Genomic DNA, 24,975 nt, shown 5'->3' with positions numbered 1-24,975 from the left:
CATGGACCATGAGATCATGACCTGAGCCAAAATCAAGAGTCAGACGCCTAGCTGACTGAGCCTCTTGGGTGCTCCAACGCATATGTTTTAACTTTTTTTTTTTTTAATTTTTTTTCAACGTTTATTTATTTATTTTTGGGACAGAGAGAGACAGAGCATGAACGGGGGAGGGGCAGAGAGAGAGGGAGACACAGAATCGGAAACAGGCTCCAGGCTCTGAGCCATCAGCCCAGAGCCCGACGCGGGGCTCGAACTCACGGACCGCGAGATCGTGACCTGGCTGAAGTCGGACGCTTAACCGACTGCGCCACCCAGGCGCCCCTGTTTTAACTTTTTAAAGAGTTACTGAACTATATTCCAAAGGAGCGCACCATTATACATCCCCGCCAGCCATGTGTGAGAGTTCAGAGTTCTCCACATTCTTGCCAACACTTGTTATTACCTGATTTTTGAGCACATTCCCATGTACTGGAGCTCATTGACATATCTTCTTTGGAGAAATGCCTATTCAGATCTTCTGCCTATTTTTAAATTGGGTTGTTTGTGTTTTTATTGTTGAGTTTTAAGGGTTCTTTATGTATTATGTATCAGATAAGTCCCTTATCTGATATATGATTTGTATGATTTCCATCGTGTGGGTTGGTTTTTTTGCCTTCCTGATGGTGTCCTTTGAAGTGCAAGAATTTTTAATTTTTTTTTTCAACGTTTATTTATTTTTGGGACAGAGAGAGACAGAGCATGAACGGGGGAGGGGCAGAGAGAGAGGGAGACACAGAATCGGAAACAGGCTCCAGGCTCTGAGCCATCAGCCCAGAGCCCGACGCGGGGCTCGAACTCCCGGACCGCGAGATCGTGACCTGGCTGAAGTCGGAGGCTTAACCAACTGCGCCACCCAGGCGCCCCGCTGTTCTCAGTTTTTAAGAGTCTCTTATGTTTTGGCTCCCTCCCTCTCTAACCATTTTTTTTCCTTCCCCTCCCCCATGGTTTCTGTTAAGTTTCTCAGGATCCACACAGGAGTGAAAACATATGGTATCTGTCTTTCTCTGCCTGACGTATTTCACTTAGCATAACACTCTCCCGTTCCATCCATGTTGCTACAAAAGGCCAGATTTCATCCTTTCTCATTGCCAAGTAGTATTCCATTGTATATATAAACCACATCTTCTTTATCCATTCGTCAGCTGATGGACATTTAGGCTCTTTCCATTATTTGGCTGTTGTTGAAAGTGCTGCTATAAACATTGGGGTACAAGTGCCCCTATGCATCAGCACTCCTGTATCTCTTGGGTAAATTCCTAGCAGTGCTCTTGCTGGGTCATAGGGTAGATCTATTTTTAATTTTTTGAGGAACCTCCACACTGTTTTCCAGAGCGGCTGCACCAGTTTGCATTCCCACCAACAGTGCAAGAGGGTTCCCGTTTCTCCACATCCTCGCCAGCATCTATAGTCTCCTAATTTGTTCATTTTAGCCACTCTAACTGGCATGAGATGGTACGGGAGACCAAGCGCAAGTGGGGGAGGGGCAGAGAGAGAGGGAGACACAGAATTGGAAGCAGGCTCCAGCCTCTGAGCTGTCAGCACAGAACCCGAGGCAGGGCTCCAACTCATGGACCATGAGATCATGACCTGAGCCGAAATCAAGAGTCAGACGCCTAGCCGACTGAGCCTGTTGGGTGCCCCAACGCATATGTTTTAACTTTTTAAAGAGTTACTGAACTATATTCCAAAGGAGCGCACCATTATACATCCCCGCCAGCCATGTGTGAGAGTTCAGAGTTCTCCACATTCTTGCCAACACTTGTTATATTACCTGATTTTTGAGCACATTCCCATGTACTGGAGCTCATTGACATATCTTCTTTGGAGAAATGCCTATTCAGATCTTCTGCCTATTTTTAAATTGGGTTGTTTGTGTTTTTATTGTTAGTTTTAAGGGTTCTTTACGTATTATGTATCAGATAAGTCCCTTATCTGATATATGATTTGTATGATTTCCATCGCGTGGATTGGTTTTTTCGCCTTCCTGATGGTGTCCTTTGAAGCGCAAGAATTTTTAATTTCGATAATGTCCACTTTACCTTGTCATTGTTGCTGCTGCCTGTGCTTGTGGTATTGTAGCTAAGGAGCCACTGCCTAATGCAAGTTCAGAAGATGTGCAACTATGTTTTTTTCTAAGAGCCTGTGGCTTTAGTTCTCACATTTAGAACTCTGATCTATTTTGAGTTCATTTTTATATATGGCGTGAGGCAATGGTCCAACTTTGTTCTTTTGCAGGTGGATGTTATTTGTGTCTGCATGATCTGTTGAAAAGACTAATCTTTCCATTTTTAATTATTTAACACTCTTGCTGAGGAAGCAATTGACCTGAATATGAGGGATTATTTCTGGATTCTCAGTTCAGTTCTATCAACCTATATGTCTGTTGTTATGTCAGTTCTACAGTGTCTTGATAACGGTCACTTTTTGTAGATACTGAGTTTTTAAAGTGGGAATTGTGAGTACTCAAGCTTTGTTCTTTTTCAAGATTATTTAGGCTGTTTTGCTTTGCTTGAGTATCCATATAAGTTTGAGGATCAGCTTGTGAATTTTGGAAAAAAAAATTCAGCTGGAATTTTGACAGCATAGTGCTGAATCTGTAGATCATCTTGGAAGGTATTTTCATCTTAACAATAGACAGCTAACAGCTAATCCATGAGTGTAGAATGATTTTTCATGTATTTGGGTCTGCTCTGATTTCTTTCAACAATTCTTTGTGATTTCCAAAGTATAAGTTTTATAACAATAGTAAGCTAATAGCTAATCCATGAATATGGGATGCTTTTCCATGTATTTGGGTCTGCTAGGACTTCTTTCAATAATGCTTTGTGATTTTCAAAGTATAAGTTTTATACTTTTTTGTTAAATTTATTCCTGTTTTGATGCCTTTATAAATGGATTTTTTTCTACAGTATGGAGGTTCCTCAAAAAATTAAAAATAGAACTACCCTGTGACCTAGCAATTACACTACTAGGAACTTATCCAAAGAATATAAAAATGCTTATTTGAAGGGGCACATGTACCCCAATGTTTATAGCAGTGCTATCAACAATAGCCAAATTATGGAAAGAGCCCAAATGTCCACTGAATGATGAATGGATAAAGAAGATGTGGTACATATATACAATGGAATACTACACCGTGATGAGAAAGAATGAAATCTTGTCATTTGCAACAATGTGGATGGAACTAGAGGGTGTTATGCTAAGCGAAATAGGTCAGTCAGAGAAAGACAGCTATGCTATGGTTTCACTCATGTGGAATTCGAGAAACTCAACAGATGAACATAGGGGAAGGGAATGAAAAACAGAGATGGAGGCAAACCATAAGAGACTCGTAAATACAGAGAACAAACAGGATTCCTGGAGTGGGGTGGGTTAAATGGGTCATGGGAATTAAGGAGGGCACTTTTTGAGGTGAACACTGGGTATTATATGTAAGAGATGAATCATGGGGTTCTACTTCTGAAGCCAAGACTACACTGTATGTTAACTAACTTGAACATAAATTTTTTTAAAAAGAATTTCTTTTCTTAGGGTTTTCCCCCCCAGATTGTTCACTGTGAGTGTATAGAAAAACAATTGACTCTTTGATGTTGATCTCGTATTTTGTAACTTGCTGAACTCATTCAATCTATCCTTTTTTCAGATCCCATTTAAAATTATGAAGGGACACAGTCACATTGTGAGTTCCTGTAACTTCTGTGTGGATGACACAAAGCTCCTCAGTGGCTCCTATGACTGCACTGTGAAGCTGTGGGTAGGTGGCCCGGCATTAGGTGGGATGAAAATATCCCATAAGCTTTCCCATATCTTGTGGAGAGATTGCCAATACTGAGTTCCCAGACACTCATGGATCCCAAAGATTTGGAAAGAACTTTCTGCGCAAAATGCAAGAAAAAGAAGCAAAGTGAGGGTTCCGTCCTAGTGTCAAGCCAGTGGAGAGAGATGAGTTTATTGTAGTCAGCCTGTTGATTTGGAAGCAGGAGGAGCAGGGGGCAGGGACCACTGTGCTGGAACTCCCCACCTATTGTGGGATCGTCCCAGCGGTGCCTAGGGCTCGCCTGAGATCTCTGAGCTGTGACATCTCTTTGGGTCTCCTTCTTATTTGGAAAATTCACTTTCATCCATAGAGATGGTATGGCCAGGCTTAGGTGGTCGCAGAAGACAGAAAAGTGGCCAGGCCTGGGACCTGTCCATGAGCGGTGGTTGGAAGGGGCAGGCTGGAGCATGGATCAGTGCCCCAAGGTTCAGGAAGCAGGGGTGTGAAGGTCATGTGAGGTTGCGGAGACGTGGCGCTGAGAACTCTTCCAAAGCCTCTGCGCATAGCCAGTGACCCTGGGAGGGCTGTCTGGGGGCACTGCTGGCCCATCACGGGGGGTTGATGAGGGAGCAGGAATGGGAGATGACAATGGCCATTGGAACCAGGCCACAGATGACTGTGTGGCTGGGGCTTGGCCCATGGGGGAGGACAGTCCGTTCTGAGTTTTGCCGTCTCCTCTGGCTTCAGGGGTGGGAGGGGACAGAAGTAAGCCTGGGCTGGTTCCTGGGTTCTGGCCTGGGTAATCAGGTGGAAGATAGCCCCTCACCCTCCAGATGACCACAGAGGTCACCTTCTGTGTCATCAGTGGGCACCAAGGCCAGGCAGATTAGGCAGGAGGGTTTGGGGATTGTCCAAGTGGTTCAGCTCTGTGACCTTGGGTGGTTACATGACCTCCGGGGCTTCCTTGAAACTTTCCAGGTCCAGCTGCGTGCAGCGGCTACCCTGGGGCCTGCGCGGCCAATTCCTGGCCCCAGCAGACATCCACTCCTCACCTCTACTCTGGCCCTTAGAAAATCCACTCTCCCAGCCCCAAATCTCTTTCTGGGAAAACTGGTTCCTCTGAGAGCCTCAAACCGCTTCTCAACCATCTGAGGTGAGATGGCGAGGGGGCTCTGCTCGTTGTCATCACCCAGGGGAGGAAGAGGGCCGCTTTCCAGGTGTGCCTCCTGCTTGGCCAGCTGCACATCTTCGCCACTTTCTTCTCGCCTTCGGCACCAGTGGAGGGAGTCACAGGAGTTTCTGTCTATTTGGGCCAAAAATCTCTTGTCTCTGAAAGAGGAAATATGCCTGTTTCTCTGGCCCCAAGATTAAAGACCACCCACTGAGATGTCTCTGGTTCCCCACAGCGGCCTGGCTACCTAGTCCATGCTGCTGTATCTAGGATGCGGTCACTTCGGCCTGTCCGAGTGTCCTGATACCAGCCTCGCTCACGGCCTTGCCGGTTTCTGCCGCTTTCTCCAGGTCGCTGCCCTCCCTCCTTTCTTCCCCCTCAGTCGCCAGTTGTCTGTCTTGGCTGCGCCATTGACACCTCCTCCAAGAAGCCCTCTTTCCTCCTCCTGGTTCTCTTTTCCCCATCTTTGCCCTTTGGCTGCCTCCTCCTGTGGCTGTCCCTGCCCCTGCACAGCTGACATTCTCGAACCCTCCCTGGGGTAGATGACTCAGCCATTGCCCCGCACACTGCCTTCTCCCGTCGCAGTATCTTGGCCAAAATGTCCCCTTGCTTCTCCTTTCTCTTCCCACTCCCGTCACCTCCCATCTCCCATCCCTCCTCTCGGCTCCGCCTGGAACCCAAACATCTGATTTAATCTTTTGAAAGCTCCCTTCACCCTCACTGTGGACCATTGTGAATAATTTGGAAAGTCCACACCTGTAAGAAGAAGTGGGGACGAAATCACTCTCTATCCTGCACGCGACATCCCTCTAGTGTATGGGCACACCTCTTTCTAGTCATTAAGAGATAACAGCTTTGGTGGTTTTTTTCACGGTACAAAGAAGAAGCGAGAGCCATCATTTCATGACTCTGGAGTTAATTGCTGTGAAAATGTTGGAGGAGTATATGTCTATTTTTTTTTCTTGTTCACACACATATATGCATGTTTATGAAATTGAGACCATAAAGAAATGCTATTTACATAACCACAATAAACTTGGGCTACGGATATTATCACATTTGCCTTATTTTTACAACTATTTCTTGGTGCCCGTTCTTTCCCATCCATTTGAAGTCTGACCAGTATCCCTGCCTTGAATTATCTGAGTCCATAGAGGGGTTCCTGCTTCCAAATGCTAGGTGAAGAGGGAGCTTTCAATTATTTCCTTCCCATGGCCCTGACCAGTGGCCCATTCATTTCAAGAAACATTCAGTACAAAACAGAGACTTTCCCACCGTCTTTGGAATTCACTAACAAAATCTGGCTTGTTTGCTATAGATCTCTTGCGAAAGGTTTCCCTTCACATTTTCCAAGAGGGTTATCGGCCTGTAGTCGTTCCTCCTCTTGGCCAGAAGGTGTCACTACTGAATGCTGAAGTTGCACATGGACCCCATGGACACCGGTTCGTTCCGGTGCTGCCCTTAGCTGACCGGGGGCGCTGCGCAAACTGCAGTCCCAGGCCCCACTGTGATCATTTGCTTAGTTCTGTGTTTGTGCCAGAGCAATGCACCTGCCAGGGGGGCTGCAGCCTGGGTGTGTCCTGTCCTGGCGTGTTCCTCTTTGGATTCCTGGTGTCTCTTCCTGCCTCTGATTAGGGCCTGCTGGGTTGCCCAAACACAAGCCCACTGTTTGGAACGGGGGTTGAGGGTCTGGGTCTGTGCAGAAAAGAGTTCACATAGCAGGTCTGAGACTGCTGGTGAGGCTGGCTTGGCCGGCATCTGGGAGCCGGACTGGTAAATGGTATCCTACGATCGTGAAACTTCCCCCAAGTGTCAAAGAGGGCTCGCTGTACCCATAAACCCCTGTTGGTGCAAGCCATGTGGTTTATGCTGAGCACTTGCTTTGCTTCTGGAGTCTGGATTTGGTGTATGCCAGAGAATCCCCCCAAAACCCTGGGCCCCAAGCCTCAGGCACACCTCCCCAATAGACAACACATCACACGTGCTGTTACAACTGGTTGCTGGAGGAATTAAGCATGTCCTGTGTGATCCACTGGGAGAGACTCTTGAAAGCTTGTGTCTGGTTCTCTCTGGACTTCACCCCATGCCCCTGTCCCTTTGCTGATTTTGCTTTGTGTCCTTTGCTGTAATCTTAGCGTGGATATGACTATTTGTGGAGCCCTGTGAATCCTGGAGGATCACTGAACCTGGGGGTGGTCTTGGGGACCCCTGACACAGGGTCCTTTGCCCCCCCCCCTGCCCCAGCATGACTTGGGCTTTTCATGCAAAGTGGTTTCTGCATATCAGGAAGTATTGTCACAGGCCTGCCCTGGTTGGCCTGAAGCTCCTCATATTTTCACCTAGCAACTCAAGACCTTTCTAGGAATTCATTATCTTACCAGTAACCTATTTTTCAAGGGGACTTTCCACCCCTGCTTATCCCGAAAAGCTGTTGGCATCTTTCTTTTTTTTTTTTTTTAATTTTATTTTTTAGTTTTTAAAATTTACATCCAAATTAGTTAGCATATAGTGCAACAATGATTTCAGGAGTAGATTCCTTAGTACCCCTTACCCATTTAGCCCATCCCCCCTCCCACAACCCCTCCAGTAACCCTCTGTTTGTTCTCCATATTTAAGAGTCTCTTATGTTTTGTCCCCCTCTCTGTTTTTATATTATTTTTGTTTCCTTTCCCTTATGTTCATCTCTTTTGTCTCTTAAAGTCCTCATATGAGTGAAGTCATATGCTTTTTGTCTTTCTCTGACTAACTTCACTTAGCATAATACCCTCTAGTTCCATCCACGTAGTTGCAAATGGCAAGATTACATTCATTTTGATTGCCGAGTAATACTCCATCATATATATATACCACATCTTTGTCCATTCACCCATCGATGGACATTTGGGCTCTTTCCATACTTTGGCTATTGTCGATAGTGCTGCTATAAACATGGGGGTGCATGTGTCCCTTCGAAACAGCATACCTGTACCCCTTGGATAAATGCCTAGTAGTGCAATTGCTGGGTCGTAGGGTAGTTCTATTTTTAGTTTTTTGAGGAGCCTCCATACTGTTTTCCAGAGTGGCTGCAACAGCTTGCATTCCCATGTTGGCACATTTCTTACTGAAAATATTTCATCTCTGCCATAATGGGCACTTTTCACTCCGGCATCCTGTTTTATTCCCCTCATGTTATCTAGTTTTTACCTGGCTTTGTTCTCATCATATTCTCTAGTTATTTTTTTAAAAAATTTTAAATGTTTATTTATTTTTGAGAGAGAGAGAGAGAGACAGACAGACAGACAGAGCATGAGCGGGGGAGGGGCAGAGAGAGAGGGAGACACAGAATCCAAAGCAGGCTCCAGGCTCTGAGCTGTCAGCACAGAGTCGGATGCGGGGCTCGAACCCAAGAGCAGCAAGATCATGACCTGAGCTGAAGTCGGATGCTTAACTGACTGAGCCACCCAGGTGCCCCTGTAGTTATTTTTTTTTTAATGTTTATTTAGTTTTGAGGGAGAGAGAGAGAGCACGGTGGGGGAGGGCAAAGAGAGGGGGACAGAGGATCTGAAACAGGCTCTACACTGACATTAGAGAGCCCCAATGCAGGGCTCGAACTCACGAGCCACGAGATCATGACCTGAGCTGAAGTTGGACGTTCAGCCAAGTGAGCCACCCAGGCGCCCCTATTCTCTAGTTATTAACCGTCGACATGCTAACAGTTGCTGGCACCCCACTGCTGGCATGCTGGGATTGGTCTTAGCCGCTCCCTGGAGGTGATGGTGACCGGTACCTCGTGTGTTTAGCCTCCCCTCTCACCCACGTGGTGAACCCTTTCATGCTTAAGTCCTTGTGACCACAGTTCTGACTAGAAGAATTGCCGGGTAAAGGGTGTGAACTTCTAAAAAGTTCTTGAAAGGTCTTGCGGATTCTGCAAAGCGTCTTCGGCCAGTAGCGTTGGAGAAAATTGTCTGCAGCTCTGTCCCCAAAGTGGCCCGTTGCCATCTGGTGCCTGTGCAGTTGAGGGGGAGTTTCCCAGGGATACTGTGGGTGGCAGGGTGTCCTTGCTGCTCTGGGGAAGAGGCTGGGAAGTCCTTTTGCCCTCTTGAGCAAGGTGAGGGACATAAGACCACAGGTTCTCATACTTTGCCGTTTAGACGAGCTCGGGGCTGCCCTTGAGCTCAGTTCATGACTTGCACCAACGGCTCAGTGACCTCTCTCTCCCTCTCTCCTGTTGATTTGAGGATGCTGTGGATGGCTCAGTGATTCGGGATTTTGAGCACAGGCCCAATGCTCCTGTTTTAGAGTGCAGCGTGACGGCTGACAGCAAAAGGTGACCTTTCCCTCATCTTGCACGGGTCAGGAGGAGTGAGGAGGCGGCCAGGGACGACTTTCTGTTTTATGGGCAAATACACTCCCGTTCTCCCATATATGTCCCCACGGTTTCCATGTTTCGCTGTAAGAGTCAAGGGGATGTGACAACTCTTTGCAAATTCAAAGCGCTAAAAAGACAACAAGTTTTGTGGCTAAGACAAAGCCAGTCTGCATTCTCTTCCCGTAGTTACACCCATGGGCTGTGGACGCTGCGAGGGGTCACTGGCCATTGAGGCCCAGGCAGCATCTCACAGGGGAAACGGAGGCAGGCACGCCCCAGCTCGGAGGCAGCCGCGTGCACACAAGAGCCTCTGGGAGACATTTGCTTAAGCCCTTCATGAGCAGGTGAAATGGGCCTTTAAAACAAGGGGTTTGCTTTAAAATAGATTTACTTAAAATTTTTTTTTGATGTTTTTATTTATTTTTGAGACAGAGAGAAATCACAGCTCGGGAGGGGTAGAGTGGGAGGGAGGCAGGAACCAAAGCAGGCTCCATGCAGGTAGCAGAGAGCCCGATGCGGGGCCCGACCTCACGAGCTGTGAGATCATGACCTGAGCTGAAGTCAGACACTGAGCCAACTGAGCCGCCCAGGCTGCCCCTAGATTTACTTTTATCCAGCAGTGACAAAACTAGTAAAAACTAGTATTGGAACATTACGTGATATGGGGGACACAGATTACCACGGAAGCACGCAACGGAAGAAAGATACATGTATATTATTATGTACAAAGGTACAGCTAGGTTATTTTTACTAGGTGTAAAAGAGAACATTTCAGAACAAAGTGAGCTGTCAAAGTGTTTTCCTGTAACAAGACGTGAGCAGAGAAGGAAACAGTGGGTCCGTGTGAGCCGTAGGTATCCCCTCAGAAGAAGACAGTCATTCCCAGAAGAGAAGACACGGTCCCTTTAATGCCCTAAATATGAAAGAACACATCTGGGTGGCTGAGGGATTCAGGAAGGGCATGCGGTAATGCCTCGGTGTTAGGGTCTGTCTCTTTTCAGTGAGGCTCATGGAGGGGGCCGGGAGCGTCTCAAGAAAGATTCAGGTATTACTTGCAACCTTGGTCCTAAGTTACAGAAATTTTCTATGAAGAAATTTCCAGGTGTTTTTTTTTTTTTTTCCATAGAACCTGTAGCCATAACTGTCTGGGTCATTTTCTTGACAGAATTATTGCAGCGTCCTATGACAAAGCAGTGAGGGCTTGGGACCTTGAGACAGGCAAGCTGCTGGTGAGTGTGCCCCGCCCAGCGCGGCAGCACGGGGTCTTGACTGGGCTTTGGGGGCCTTGGGCTGGGCCTGGGGTGGGAAGGGAAAGCAGTCTTTCAGAAAAGGAGGGTTGTCTCAGGGACACCAGATGATGGCGGGTGGGTGTCGGGGAAGGAAAGCTTTTTGGAGCTTTTTCTGGAAGGATGGGAAGAGTTTGATACCCAAAAGAAGCAAGGGTCGCTCGCGGTCGGGGAGGAAGGACCATCGAATTCAAGGCTGAGGGAACTGCACAGGGAAAGAGACCCTCCTCTGTAGGGTGTTGGGATTTGATGGGGCGGGAAGCAGAGCTGAAGCCATGGGACAAAGGCCACGTGGTCAAAGCACGAGTGTCCAGGGGAGGGTCCTCTCCCCATCTTGGAGGGGCCACCATCCATCCATCCATCCATCCATCCATCCATCCATCCATCCAAACCAGCCTGACACTCCCTTTCTCTCTGTCTGGTGCCCAGGCAGCCCTGGCCCTGCCCAAGGGGCTCCCCAGGGAGCTCCTGAATGCTCCCCTTTGCTCCTCTTTTCTTCTTAGTGCAAAGATCAGTTTATTTCACTGTAAAGACCCCAGAGGTGATAGTTAATAACTTGGCATCTCTTTTCCTGTGTCTGCGTACATTTCCATATGAACACAGGCAAGTATGTTCTGTTAACAACATGGCATGATCCTGTGCATACTTCTGGATCTTGACTTTTTTTTTTTCACCACTTAAAAACAAATGGGTAAGTAAGTATATACCAGTGTCATCCTTCGTAATGGATGCATGGATTCCGTGGTCTGGATAAGTCAGGCTGTGTTTCACTATCCCGTTATGGGACACTGGGGCTGTTTTCACATTTCCCTATCATGAACAATGCTACAATGAGGAAACTTTGCATATTACTTTTGATACCTAGGATCCAATATTTTTAAGGAAATAGAGCTGGATTTGACTGCTAATTTGATATAGAAACATGGCGTTTTAAAAATTGTCATCTAGACATCTGTGCCAACTCATATCCGAGGCGCTGGAAGAGAGCTCACCCTCTTCATGCCAGATATCATGATTAAAAAAAAAATTTTTAGCCAGTTTGGGTAGATGAAAAATGAGACGAACATTGATTACTCGTGACTTTGAGCATTTTTCCAAATGTTTATTTCTTCTCTTGTAAATTTCCTGCTCTTGTCTCTAGCCAGTTTTTCTATTTGAGATGCTTTTCTTTTTCTTCTTTAAACTTCTTTACAGTACTTTTATTTATTTTTATTGCACAATGATCCATGCCACTTGCCAACTACGGAGCTGAATTAGTTATCCACCACCGCTTGACAAATTAGGCCAAAACTTAACAGCTTGAAACAACAAACACTTATTATCTCGTGGTTTCTGACAGTCAGAAATGTAGGAGCCACTTAGCTGGGTGGTTCTGGTTCAGGTTTCTTATTTAAAAAAAATTCTTTTAAGTTTATTTATTTTGAGAGACAGAGAGAGCAGAGGAGGGGCAGAGAGGGAGGGAGAGAGAGAATCCCAGGCAGGCTCCATGCTGTCAGCACAGAGCCCAATGTGGGGCTCCAACTCATGAACCATGAGATCATGACCTGAGCCAAAACCAAGAGTCAGACGCTTAACCGACTGAGCCACCCAGGGACCCCGGTTCAAATTTCTTATGAGGTCACAGTTAAGATGTCATCTGGGGTTAAGGTCATCTGAAGGCTCAACTGGGGCTCATCTTCCAAGATGGTGCACCCACATGGCTTTTGGCAGGAGCCCTCAGTTGCTCTCCACTTGGGTGTCTCCATAGGGCTGCTTGAGTTTACTCCCTCAGAGTAAGTGATCCAAGAGAGAGCAAGGAGGAAGCTATGGTTTCTTTTATGACCTAGTCACATGCTGTCACTTCTGCAATATTCTATTCATTAGAAGTGAGTCACCAAGTCCAGCCCATACACAAGGGGTAGGGAATTAGGCTGCACCTTTTGGAGGGAGGACTGTCAAAGGATTTGCGGGCATATTTTAAAGCTGTCACAATGGCAATACCATAATCTATAACCTACAGAGAGATCCTCCTTTCCTAGAATGTGGAGCAGCTCAGTGTCCCCTTCTTGGGGTTTGGTGCCAGCCTGTCCCAAGGGATTGTGAGATGCCCAAGGGACTGGGCTGCAGTGTCTTGTCCACAGTGCTGGGCACACGGCAGATACTTAATAAACACTCGTTTACCAAACTGAACAGGAGTGAAGTTGGTCATTACTAGAACCTTGCTGCCAGTTCCACAAGCCACTCTACCTGTCCTTGTCCATCTGTCCTGGAGACAGCTTAATGAATTGCATTTATTAATTTAATTAGCTAAAACTAAACGAACTTAAAAATTCAGTTCCTTACCTGCACTAGCCCATTACAAGTACTCAACGGCCACATGTGGCCAGAGGCTAGTATATTGGCTAGTGCCTAGATGGAACATTTCTGTCATCCCAGAAAGTTCTACTGGACAGCTGGGCTAGAGAGAGAACAACCTTTTGATTGTTGCCCTATTCAGTGGAAGATCAACCATGAAACCTTCATAGCCTCCTGTAAGCTTTCTCCTGATGGCAAATACGTGGTCTCAGCCTTGGACGTGGATCGCGGAATCTGTATAACAGATGCGGAAAACGCCACCACTGTGTCACACATCAAAAGTGAGTTTGCATGGGCTCCCTGCTCTGTTCTGTCTGCGATGGTAACAGCTGCTTGTCACTTAACTGACAGTGACTTTTGGTTGCCTATTTGGTGAAGCTGTAATGAGCGGCATCATTACAGATAGACACTCACTGATGGAACACCAGCAGCTAAAACCGTCATCGGTTGAGGCTTTTATGATTAACCCCGCTTGTAACAAATGAAAAAGTGTTCTGTTCCAATGTCATGCAGACGTTTAAAGCCCAGTCTTTTACTGAGCGGAGGCTCAGCCTTTATAGTATTTTTATATGTGTTTTTAAAATATAAAGATGAAAGGGGCACCTGGAAGGCTCAGTCGATTGATTTCGGCTCAGGTCGTGATCTCACACTTTGTGGGATCAAGCCCTGAGACTGGCATGGGGCTGACAGCACGGAGCCTGCTTGGGGTTCGTTCTCTCTCTCTCTCTCTCTTTCTCTCTTTCTCTCTCCCCCTCTCCCCTGTGCTCTCTCTCTCTCAAAATAAACTTAAAAAAATACATATATATAAATAAAGATAATAATCATCAGATGTCAATTTTCTGGTTGTGATACCGTGTGATAGTTACACAAGGTGTTTCTATTGGGGGAAACTGGGTGACAGGCACATAGGCTCTCTCAGTGTTATTCCTCACAAGGGCATGCAAGTTGATGGTTATCTCAAAATAAAACATTAAAAAATATGCAGTCGTTGTAAAACATTTGGTAACTATGTAAAGTAGAACGCACAAGGCTGCTCTGTGTGTCCTGTCTCCTCCGTGGGGGTGTCTATTATGAACAACATGTTACTGGGTGGCCTTCCCGACCTCTGTGAGTGTGTGTGGGCATGTGTGTGTGCACATCCCAATCCTACTTCCCGTGTGCACCTTGTGTTTATGTTTATCAGCACAGATCTGTGGCGTGTGCAAGGCCCCACGGCTTGCCCCTCCCCTCTCCTGTGTCCCCTCATACTCTACCCGTCCTCCCCCTCCAGGTTCTAGTTGCACCCCACACTTTTCCACGCTCTGTCCAACCTCCAGGCCTGTGCACGTGTTCCTTCTGCTGGGAGCCCTCTTCCTATTCTGTTTCCCCTGCTAACTTTTAGCGCCCCTCCTCGACCTGTCAGTGCTGGGCCAGCCATCTGTTGGCCAGGAACCATGACCACTCGTGGCCCCTGACACCCGTGGGTTGTAGCTTGCACAAGGCGTCTCTCCATCAGACCGGGAGCTCTGTTCATGCTTCTTCTTCTCAGCCTGGCACACAGTAGGCGCCTGGGAAATGTCTGTGCAAGTGAGGAGTCCCTCGTGAAACTGGGAATAGTGTTTCTGTAGTACTGTCTCAGTCTGGGGGAGTAGTGTGAGCTTCCGGGCCACGTGGAGCTCGTGGCCTGGAATGTGGAATGTCAGGTGATGAGTCGCTTTCCCTGTGCCTCAGATCATCACAGCCGGTCTCTCACGGCATGCTGCTTTGACCCCGACAGCCAGAAGGTGGCTTCCGTCTCATTGGACAAAAGCATCAAGATCTGGGATATTACATCCCAAGCCACGCTGCTCACCATCACCAAGTGAGGGGGGGCCCCATCCTGCAGCAGAGAGGTGGGCTGGAGTCCCCGTTCAGACCCTCCTGGATTTGGCCCGCACACCTTCAGCTGTGAGCTGGCATCCACATGGGGCATCCCCAGCTTGGTCACAGGTGCTTGGAGGAGGCTGGAGATGGAGAAAGTGAAGGAGGGAGGTGGGCAGGGGGACACCACTAGCTGTGGCTTCTGGGCAGGGACAGGCCTCAGGTGCGTTTGTTTCCAGTGAGCCAATGCTGGAAAACATTGTGCAGAGCCTCCCCACCTCCCTCCTAAATGTGAATTTCCAGTGTCTCCTGTGAAATGGGAAGATCTGATAATCCAGGGCTGCAAGGGTTACCTGTCAGGTGGCCACCACCAGGCGGGGGGCCAGTCCTCTCCAGCAGGCCCTGAAGTCAGGATCTCAGAATGTGTATGTGCCCCGTCACCGTGCCTGCTCTGCTCAATCAGGAGCCTTACTGGACTGGGCCAGGCAGTCCCATGGGTGTCTGGCCAGGGGTCAAGAGTGTGCAGGTTCAGGGATGTCTGGATGGCTCAGTCGGTTAAGCGTCCAGCTTTGGCTCAGGTCATGATCTCATGGTTCATGGGTTCAAGCCCCACGTTGGGCTTTGTGCTGACAGCTCAGAGCCTGGAGCCTGCTTCAGATTCTTGTCTCTCTCTGCCCCTCCCGTGCTAGTGCTGTCTTTCTCTGTCTCTCAAAAATGAATAAAAACATTAAAAAATTAAAAAAAAAAGAGTGTGCAGGTTCATATCCTGTGTGACCTTGGACCTTAGTTTCCTCACCTGCAAACCGAGCAGAGGTGACATCTGAGTGAGATCCTTAGCGCAGGCCACACGATGGGTGCTCAACACGTGCTGTTACTGAGAGTGACTCTCGTGGAAACCTGGGTGGGGGCGCTGTGGAACGCCTCCTTAGCCCAGTGGGGGATGGGGAGCAGACAGCAGAGGTGGCCGCAGTTCCAGCTATGGGCAAGTGTCATAGTCCACGCCGTTCTGTTTTCCCCATGGAGGTGGAAAGGGAAACCAGCAAAATGTTTATTGGTATTTTTTTAGGTTTATTTATTTCGAGAGAAAGGGAGAGAGAGAGAGAGCGAGCGAGCGCGAGAGAGAGACAGAGAGAGAGACAGAGAGAGCAGGGAAGGAGCAGAGAAAGGGAGAGAGAGAGTCCCAAGCAGGCTCCATGCTGTTACCCCAGAGCCTGATGCTGGGCTTGAACCTGCGAACTGTGAGATCATGATTTGAACTAAAACCAAGAGTCAGATGCTTACCCTGATGAACCACCCAGGCACCCCTCTATTGGTATTAAAAATTTTTTTTTAATTAAAAAAATATTTATTCATTTTGAGAGTGAGTGTGAGTGGGGGAGGGGGGGGAGAGAGAGAGAGACAGAGACAGAGACAGAGACAGAGACAGAATCCGAAGCAGGCTCCAGGCTCTGAGCTGTCAGCACAGAGCCCGACGCGGGGCTCAAACTCACAAACCATGAGATCATGACCTGAGCCGAAGTTGGACGCTTAACTGACTGAGCCACCCAGGCACCCTATTGGTAATTTTGACCAACCCAAATGTGTGATTTTTTTTTTTTTTGGAAATAGTTTTTAGCAAGAAAATATAAAGGCAAAGATTCTTGGTGACAAGTGACAGGGCTGCAGCCTCTGAAGTTACACAGGGCCACACACAGGGCCCCACACTTGATTTAATGCTCTGCTGTCAACGTCCTTAAATTCTTAGTTTTTGAACAAGGGACCTTGCATGTTTTTATTTCAAAAATATGTAATTTACTTTTTGAAGATGTAAAATATGCAACACAGTACAAAATTTAAAAGGAACAAAAGGATATATAGTGAAAAATCTCTCCTACCTGTCTTGTAACCATTCAGTTTCCCCAGAAGCCATCACTTTTCCCTTTCCTTCCTTCCTGCCTGTCTTTCTCTCTTGACAGCTTCACTGAGATAGAATTCACACAGCAGAGAATTCACCCATTTCAAGTGAACAGTGGTTGGAGGCTATCGCATTGTTAAGTTGTGGTAAACTATACATAAAGTAAAATTTTCATTTTAACCATTTATTTTTTTTTTAATTAAAAAAATTTTTTTTCAACGTTTATTTATTTTTGGGACAGAGAGAGACAGAGCATGAACGGGGGAGGGACAGAGAGAGAGGGAGACACAGAATCGGAAACAGGCTCCAGGCTCTGAGCCATCAGCCCAGAGCCCGACGCGGGGCTCGAACTCCCGGACCGCGAGATCGTGACCTGGCTGAAGTCGGAGGCTTAACCGACTGCGCCACCCAGGCGCCCCACATTTTAACCATTTAAAGTTAATCACTGGCATTCATTACATTTACAATATTGTGCAATCATCCCCACTGTCTTTCATTACCTTTCATTACCCAAACAGGAACCCCGTGTCCGTTAAACCATAATTCCCCACTCCCTCCAACCCCAGCCCCTGGCAACCTGTATTCTACTTTCTGCTCTGTGAATCTGTCTGTATTGGATGTTCCATACAAATGCAGTCATACATTACTTGACCTTTTGTGTCTGGCTTCTTTCATGTAGCATCCTGTTTGTAAAATTCACCCATGTAGCATGTATTAGAACTTCATTCCTTTTTCATGACAGAACAATATTTCATTATTTGTATGTACCACATTTTGTTTATCTGTTCCTCTGTTGAGGGACACTTGAGTTGCTTCTATCTTTTGGCTATTGTGAGTAGTGCTGTCATGAACATTAGCAGATGGGTATCTGTTCAAGTCCCTGCTTTCAGTTCTTTTGGCTATATACCTAGGAGTGGACTTTCTGGATCATATGGTAATACTATCTATAGCTTTTGGAGGAACTGGGACCTTGCATTTTAATCATGCACTGGGTCCTGCAAATTATCTTAGCTGGTCTTGCTAAAGGATTTTAAAAATTCAGTCTCAACCTATTTGGAAACTTACAGGGTGTAAGTATAAATAAGTGATATTTTTTTGGCTTCAAATGTCAAACATAATTAAGAAAACTCCAGAGAGAAGAACAGTCTATTGTATTTACCCATACTTTTGCCTACCATGTTCTGTCCTCCTTTCTGATGGTCCAAGTTTCCTTCTTTCCCCATTTCCTTTCTGTTTAAAAAAAATTCCTTTCAGGTATTCTTTTAGAATACTTCTGAGGGCAACAAATTATCTTAGTTCTCCTTAATCTGAAATGTCTTGATTCCCCTTTCATTCTTAAAGGATATTTTTGCTGGATATAAAAATCAGGGTTGACTTTTTTTTTTTCCGTTTATTTGAAATCTGTCATGTCACTTTCTTCTGATCTTCATGGTTTCTGATGAAGAATCCACTACGATTCAAATTGCTTTTCTCCTATAGATAAGGTGCCATTTCTCTCTTGCTGCTTTCAAGATTTTTTTCTTTGTCTTAAGTTTTCAGAGGTTTAATGATGTGTTTATTTAGTTTAATTTTTAAAGTTTATTATTTTGAAAGGGAGAAGGGGAAGAGAGAGAGAGAGAGAGTATCTCAAGAAGGCTCTGCAAGGTGAAATCATGACTTGAACTGAAATCAAGAGTTGAACACTTAACTGACTGAGACACCCAGGTGCCCTTTTAATTCAATATTTTTAAAGTAATCCCTACTCCCAGTGTGGGGCTCGAACTCAGGACCCCTAGATCAAGGTTTGCGCTAGAAGTTTAATTATGATGTGTCAGGGTGTAGATTTTTGGGGGTTCATCCCACTTGAGTTTCACTTAGCTTTTTGAATCTGAAGATTTATGTCTTTTGCCAAATTGGTAAAATTTCAGACATAATCTCTTTTTTAAAATGTTTTCATTTATTATTTATTTATTTGTATGTATGTATGTATGTATGTATGTATGTATGTATGTATGTATGAGAGAAAGAGCACAAGGGAGGGGAAGAGAGAGAGAGAGAGAGAGAGAGAGAGAGAGAGAGAGAGTCCTAAGCAGGCTCCACACTGTCATCACAGAGCCCAATACAGGGTTTGAACCTACGAACCTTGAAATCATGACCTGAGCCAAAATCAAGAGTTGGATACTTAACTGACTGAGCCACCCAAGTGCCCCCAGACATAGTCTCTTTGATTACTTTTTCAGCGCTACTGTTTTCTCCTTTCCCTCTGGGACTCCAAGGACACAAATTTTAGATCTTTTGTTATAGTCCCACAGGTCCCTCAGGCTGTTTTCTTTTTCCTGTCAATTATTTTTTGAACTGGTTAATTTATATTGCCTGTTTTCATATTCACTTATTCTTTTCTCTGTCTTTTTCACTGAATTAATTTTGGTTATCGTATTTTTCAGTTCTAAAATTTTCATTTGGTTCTTTGTCACATCTTCTATTTCTTTGCTGAGGCTTTCCATCTTTTCATTTGTTTTGAGCATGATCATAATTGTCCATCACAGCATTGTTATGGTGGCTGCTTAAAAATACTTGTCAGATAATTGTAATATCTGTGTCATCTCAGTGTTGAGAATCTGTTGATTAATCTTCTCATTCACAGGGAGATTTTTCTGGCTCTTAGTATGATGAGTGATTTCTGTTGTGTTGTGTACATTTTGTGTACACAACGTTTTGTTGTGTATTAATTATATTAGGAAACTCTCAGTCTTAGAATCTTGTTCTAGCAGGCCACCTCAGTACAGTCTGGAAAGTGTTGCAGTCAAGGTCCTTTTAGGCCCTTGCTGAGAGGGGTGGGGATGAGATGCATAAACATAAATGCGCATCTCTGGGTAGTCTGGATCATAAAATCCTGAATGTTTGGCTAGAGGAAGGTGGGTAGTGCCTAAAAGTTTTCTGTCTAGCTAGGCTATCCATTTGGCTATGGAGAACAGACTTTTCTCAAGGTCCTTTTAATGGTCCCCATTGTTTTTTGGGTTACAAGCTTTTCCAGTATTCAGTCCAGGATATATGAATATGTCATTCATATATAGGATATATATGTCATTCTTGGGTCCCAAGATGTCATGCTGGTCTGCCTACTTGTCTCCATCTTTCCTAGTCTTCCGTTTGCTTTACAAATGCCAGATTGTTAGGTGTACTTAGCAGAAGGAATAGGAAGAAGTGCATTGATTCCATCTTGTCCAGAAACAAGTGCGATACAAGCACTTTCCCCAAACTTTTGTACTAAGTACAATGATATTTTCTTTTTTTAAATTTTTTAACCTTTATTTATTTTTGAGAGACAGACAGACAGAGTGCAAGCAGGGGAGGAACAGAGGGAGAGGGAGACACGGAATCCGAAGCAGGCTCCAGGCTCCGAGCTGTCAGTACAGAGCCCGATGCGGGGCTCGAACTCACGAACCCTAAGTTCATGACCTGAGCTGAAGTCGGACGCTCAACGAGTGAGCTCAATGACTGAGCCATCCAGGGGCCCCAAAGTGCAACGATCTTTTATGAGAAGTGGAATTTATTGGAAATGAGAGCCCCATCCTGGAAAATAGAGATAGCCTTGGTTTAAATCCCAACAACAGTGTCTGGATTGTGGGGAAGGCTTTTTAATCCATCTCCAGTATATGCTGGGATGATTCTTAGCCTGACAGCCACAGGGATTTGGAACGTTTTACCCTGGACACCTCTAAGGAGTTGATATTTCTTCTCCTTTGATCTTAGTCTGTGCATTACAAAGAACTGAAATACAGTCCAAAACTCTGACCTGAGCTCTAGAAAACAGTTTTGTCCAAGCTTTCCTGGATTTTATAATCCAGCCTACTCAGAGATGCTTGTTTATGTTTCCAGGTTCTCTTGAAAACTGTTTGTAACAGAAGGTGAGATTCATGGGGAAAATACAACACAAAAGATCACAAAGACAACAAAAACAGCAAAAGTCTGACAGATTCCCCCCCCTTTTTAAAAAGGACATATAAAAATTGAGAATGGATAACTCAAAACTTTATTAATTAAACGCACAACATTAAAATATGCTCTAATGATACTGAAGACAAATGAGGAGAGAGGGAGAGAAAAAAGATAGAGTAGTTGGGAAGGGAAGGAGGAAGTGGTAGGAGAGGGGTGGGGGAGGAGGACCAGGGAGAGGAGCCCAGCCTCCGTGTCTTGGAGAAAAGGAAGTGGAGGGTGGGCTGGAGAAGCCCACCTGATAAGTGTGACCCGAACCTGAAGGGCTGTTCTTCTATTAACCGCCACGAACGGATTTTCAGATGTTCTTCTCTTCAAGTCTCAGGTAGCTCTAAGTGGTGCAGTGGTTCTCAGCCAGGCGCAATTTTCTCCCCCGGTGGACAATTTGCCGACGTCTGGAGACATTTTTCGTTGTCACAGGTTGGGTGTAGGGCATCTAGTGGGTAGAGTCCAGGGATGGTGCTAGGTATCCTGCAACGTGCAGGACAACCCCCTGTCACAGAGAACTACCCAGCACAAAATGTCAGTATCGCCATGATTGAGAAGTCCTGGGATAGCGTGACCTAGAGCAATTAAGATCTGGGCCACGGTAGGCAGTGATCAAAGGAATGAGGTCCGTTAGGTCACCGGGGAGCAGCTCCAATGCCCCTCCCCTCAGGTGCGTCCTCAGATCCTCCAGGCGTGTAGTGCTGATGTGTGCACGCTTCCGTCTGTGTTTCAGGGCACATTCCAGTGCGATCTCTAACTGCTGCTTCACCTTCAGTGGCCATTTCCTGTGTACAAGCTCTTGGGATAAAACCTTAAAAATCTGGAATGTCCATACAGGGGAGTTTCGAAACTGCGGAGCCTGTGTGACTCTGATGCAGGGCCATGAAGGTTCTGTGAGCTCCTGCCACTTTGCCAGAGACAGTGAGTAATGAACACATAGAAGGATTTCACACCTGTCAGAGCGCTAGGGCAGATGTCCTCCTGTTCCGTGCACATGGACTTTCCTTAGTATAGAGAGGCAATTTCCCACGATGCCAATGGTGAAAGTGGTTTTATCTTCACCGGGAACAAAAAAACCAAGAGGCACATTCATAGATACAAGTTTGCAAGTAACAGAGACTCAGCTTAATGTGGCTTAGCTGCCAAAGATATTTATTAACCCCCAAGAGTCCAAGAGTAGGCATGGCTGGGTCCAGACACTCAGACAAGGCTGTCAGGGAGCCAACCCTGGAGAAAGAGAGACCCTTCTCCTCCTCATTCTTCCTCCTCTTCTTCTTCCTCCTTCTCCTTCTCCCTCTCCTCCTCTTCTTCTTTAAAGTTTATTGAGAGAGAGAGAGAGAGAGAGAGAGAGAGAGAGAGAGAGAGAGAACGAGTTTGGGGAGAGAGAAGAGACTGAAATCTCAAGCAACCTCCACACTGTCAGCACAGAGCCTGATGCAGGGCATGATCCCACAAACCCGTGAGATCCAGACCTAAGCTGAAGCCAAGAGCTGGAGGCTTACCTGACTGAGCCATCCAGGTGCCCCAGAGGGAGATCCTTCTTTTAGATGGTACCAGCACAAGTCCCAGGAAAGTCTCTCATTGGCTCAGCTTAGGACACACACTCATCTCTGAACCAATCATTTCAGCAGGGGCTGAGAAGCTCTGATTGGCTAGGTGTGAGTAACTTGCCCACCCCCACCCCCTTGAGCTACAGGTTCAAGTCAGTACCCCCTGACCAGAGGGACTAAGAGTATGTGAGGGGTGTTCCCCATGGGAAATTGGGGAGTTGTTGCCAAATGAAGGGGCATAGATGCAAACAGGGGTGAGGACAGGAAGCAGCCTTAGGCCACTAGCCTCAGTGAGGGAAATGACCACTCTTGACACACAGGAGCCAAATGTTTGACCCCTCCATTCTTGGGAGTGGCGCTCATTCAGGGGCACCCTGCCAGTACAGAAGCAATCAGGGCCTGGCTTGAGAGATGCTAGAGTGCCTTTGAACAACTCTTCCTCTTCACAAGCAGTGTCTGTGTGAGTCAGACCCCATTAAGAGGTGTCCTGCCAGCTTCCGTCCTTGTTTCGGGGTTTCAGACTTACATCATCGCTATTCACACATTCCGTGTTTGTGAATTAGCATATTGGGTAAAATTTCTTTGTAACTCTAAAATCAATGCTTGTGGCACTTCTGCGATGCCACGTGGACTATGGACATGCACAGAACAGTGACAAGTGTGAGTTAGCCTATGCACACGTTCCCAGCTGAGGTTGAACAAGATGACACTCTGCCTTCTTAGTTCAGCTCTCTTGTTGTAAAGTAGTCCATTTAGTGCCCAGGTATTTTGCATTTTGTGGCGTTTTTTTTTTTTTGGTGTGACTTTGCTGTTTAAAAAGCCCCCAAGCACAATACTGATGTGCTTGCTGTCTGGTATTCCTAATGCAAGAAGGCAGTAATGTGCCTTACAGGGAAAACACATGTATCAGAGAAGCTTGGTTCAGGCATGAGCTGTAGCAGTGATGGCCGTGAACTTAACCTTAATGAATAAACAATATGTATCAAATAAAGTGTGTTCAAACAGAAACAGACATAAAACAAGGTTATATATTGATCAGTTAATGAAATGTTGTGACCAGAGGCTCACAGGGACCTAACCCTGCATATTCCCTGGGAGAAATTGTTCACTGTTAACTAATTCAGTGTTTGTGATGACTACAGAATATAATTGCCATGAATAATGAGAATTGACTGTAACTGGTTGGGAGACATTGAGCCACACCAATAAGGGGTTTGAGCGTCCTTGGAGTGAACCATGGTGGCACTTCACAAATGCTTCCTCCCACTTTGGCCTCCTGAAGGAAGAAGCAGATGGCAGGGGAAGATGACCCCACCCACCCCCTGAAACTTTGTCACTTTTTGTTGTAGCCTCTTTTCTCGTGTCTGGAGGGCTCGACAGGACTGTGGCTATCTGGGATGTAGGAGAAGGCTACCGGAATCTCTCCTTGAAGGTACCAATGTCAGCATCAGATAGAGGATCATGCCGGGTGCTGGGTGCTGGGAATACAGCCGTGGGTGAGACAGACCAAGCCGTCCCAACTGGAGGTGACACCTCTGTGGAGAACAGACCAGAAACCAACAAACAAATCACTGACAGTGATGAGTGAAAGAGAAACCACAACAGGGTGATGTGATAGAAATAGACCCCAAGGAGTAATCCACAGTGGGAGGGCTTCTTGGAGAAGGTGGCATATGAGCTGAGAACTTGATGACAAAGAAAGACTAGGTGGATGAGGATCTTGGGGAAGGGCATTCCAGGCAAATGTGAGAGCAAATGCAAAAACTCAGAGGTGGGAAAGTGTCTAAGGACCACGGACATTACTCTACAGAAAGATGAGTCCCATAACGAAGCATACATAAACAGTAATGGACTCCAAAATGGTGGCATCGGCTGAGTGCTTTTGCCTATAAGTTAGAGGAGACTCAACTCAAAGTGGCTCTATAGTAAGGGGATGGATTGTCCCACATGGCAAGAATCCAGAGTCAGGTAGTTCCAGGATTGGCTACAGCAGTGCCTCTGTGCCCAGTGCCTCCTACCCCAAGATATCTACATCTTCCCTGTAGGATGGTGGTCTCCCTTGTGGTCTCATGGTTTGGCTGTGAATGCTTGCATCCATGATTTTTGGTCCCTCTGTGCCCTGTGGCTCAAATGTGTCCCCTGGATCACCACAACATTCAGGCTCCCAGAGCTGGTCTGTCTTCAGTCCTCTTCTCCCAAGGGTTTTGGGGGAGGTAAAGAGAGTTTACATCACAGCAAATAAACACCTTAGAACCAAATGTTGAACATCCCTGTGTTCAAATGTCCCTTTGTCCCCTTTCCGGTTGCTCTCTTCTTCTTCTCTATTTGTCCCACCCTTAAGCTCCTGTCCTTTTGTTCTGCACAGGAATTTAATTTCTCTCTTGCTTTCTTTCCTCCTGCCATATACCATATACATCATATACCATATTGCCTCCCCTTCCACTCTTTCTGTACGAGGAAGGCCAAAGAATGATAAAGATGTTGATGCAGAGCCCTGACATCATTCGGGGTCTGAGCTGGCAATGGAACTTATCTCCTCTGAGCTCCATTTTACCTGAGGAAAATAACCCCCTAATTGCCTGAGCCACAGTGGATAGGTTTGAAGCAAACCTCACTTGAAGCAAAAGCCCCCTCACCAACAGGACCTCCAATAGGAATGGTATTTCCTGGAACAAAGAATGCCAACAAAAACCTGCGAGAGGTGCTCTGGGACCAGCCGGGAATATAGTCGTTTTCTTTCCAACCTGCTAAACTCCAGAGGACTATTTGAACAACGCACACAGTGCTGTAA

General features: G+C 46.2%; 1 protein-coding gene across 2 annotated transcripts in view; it reads left to right on the top strand.

The window, feature by feature from the left end:
* WDR88 (WD repeat domain 88) overlaps positions 1-24,975 on the top strand; it is a 47,023-nt gene that overhangs the window by 13,302 nt on the left and 8,746 nt on the right. For both annotated transcript variants that reach the window (XM_003997994.6, XM_045045567.1), the window contains exons 2-8: positions 3,686-3,796; positions 9,188-9,276; positions 10,484-10,547; positions 13,081-13,219; positions 14,649-14,778; positions 21,368-21,555; positions 23,534-23,616. In XM_003997994.6, the coding sequence (XP_003998043.2) occupies positions 3,686-3,796; positions 9,188-9,276; positions 10,484-10,547; positions 13,081-13,219; positions 14,649-14,778; positions 21,368-21,555; positions 23,534-23,616 (804 nt within the window). The remainder of the gene's footprint in view (positions 1-3,685; positions 3,797-9,187; positions 9,277-10,483; positions 10,548-13,080; positions 13,220-14,648; positions 14,779-21,367; positions 21,556-23,533; positions 23,617-24,975) is intronic.

This window comes from Felis catus, chromosome E2 (genome assembly GCF_018350175.1).
Source record: "Felis catus isolate Fca126 chromosome E2, F.catus_Fca126_mat1.0, whole genome shotgun sequence".
NCBI classification, from domain to species: domain Eukaryota; kingdom Metazoa; phylum Chordata; class Mammalia; order Carnivora; family Felidae; genus Felis; species Felis catus.
The sequence above is the reverse complement of the archived record's forward strand: the minus strand, read 5'-3'. Positions and strand labels throughout refer to the sequence as shown.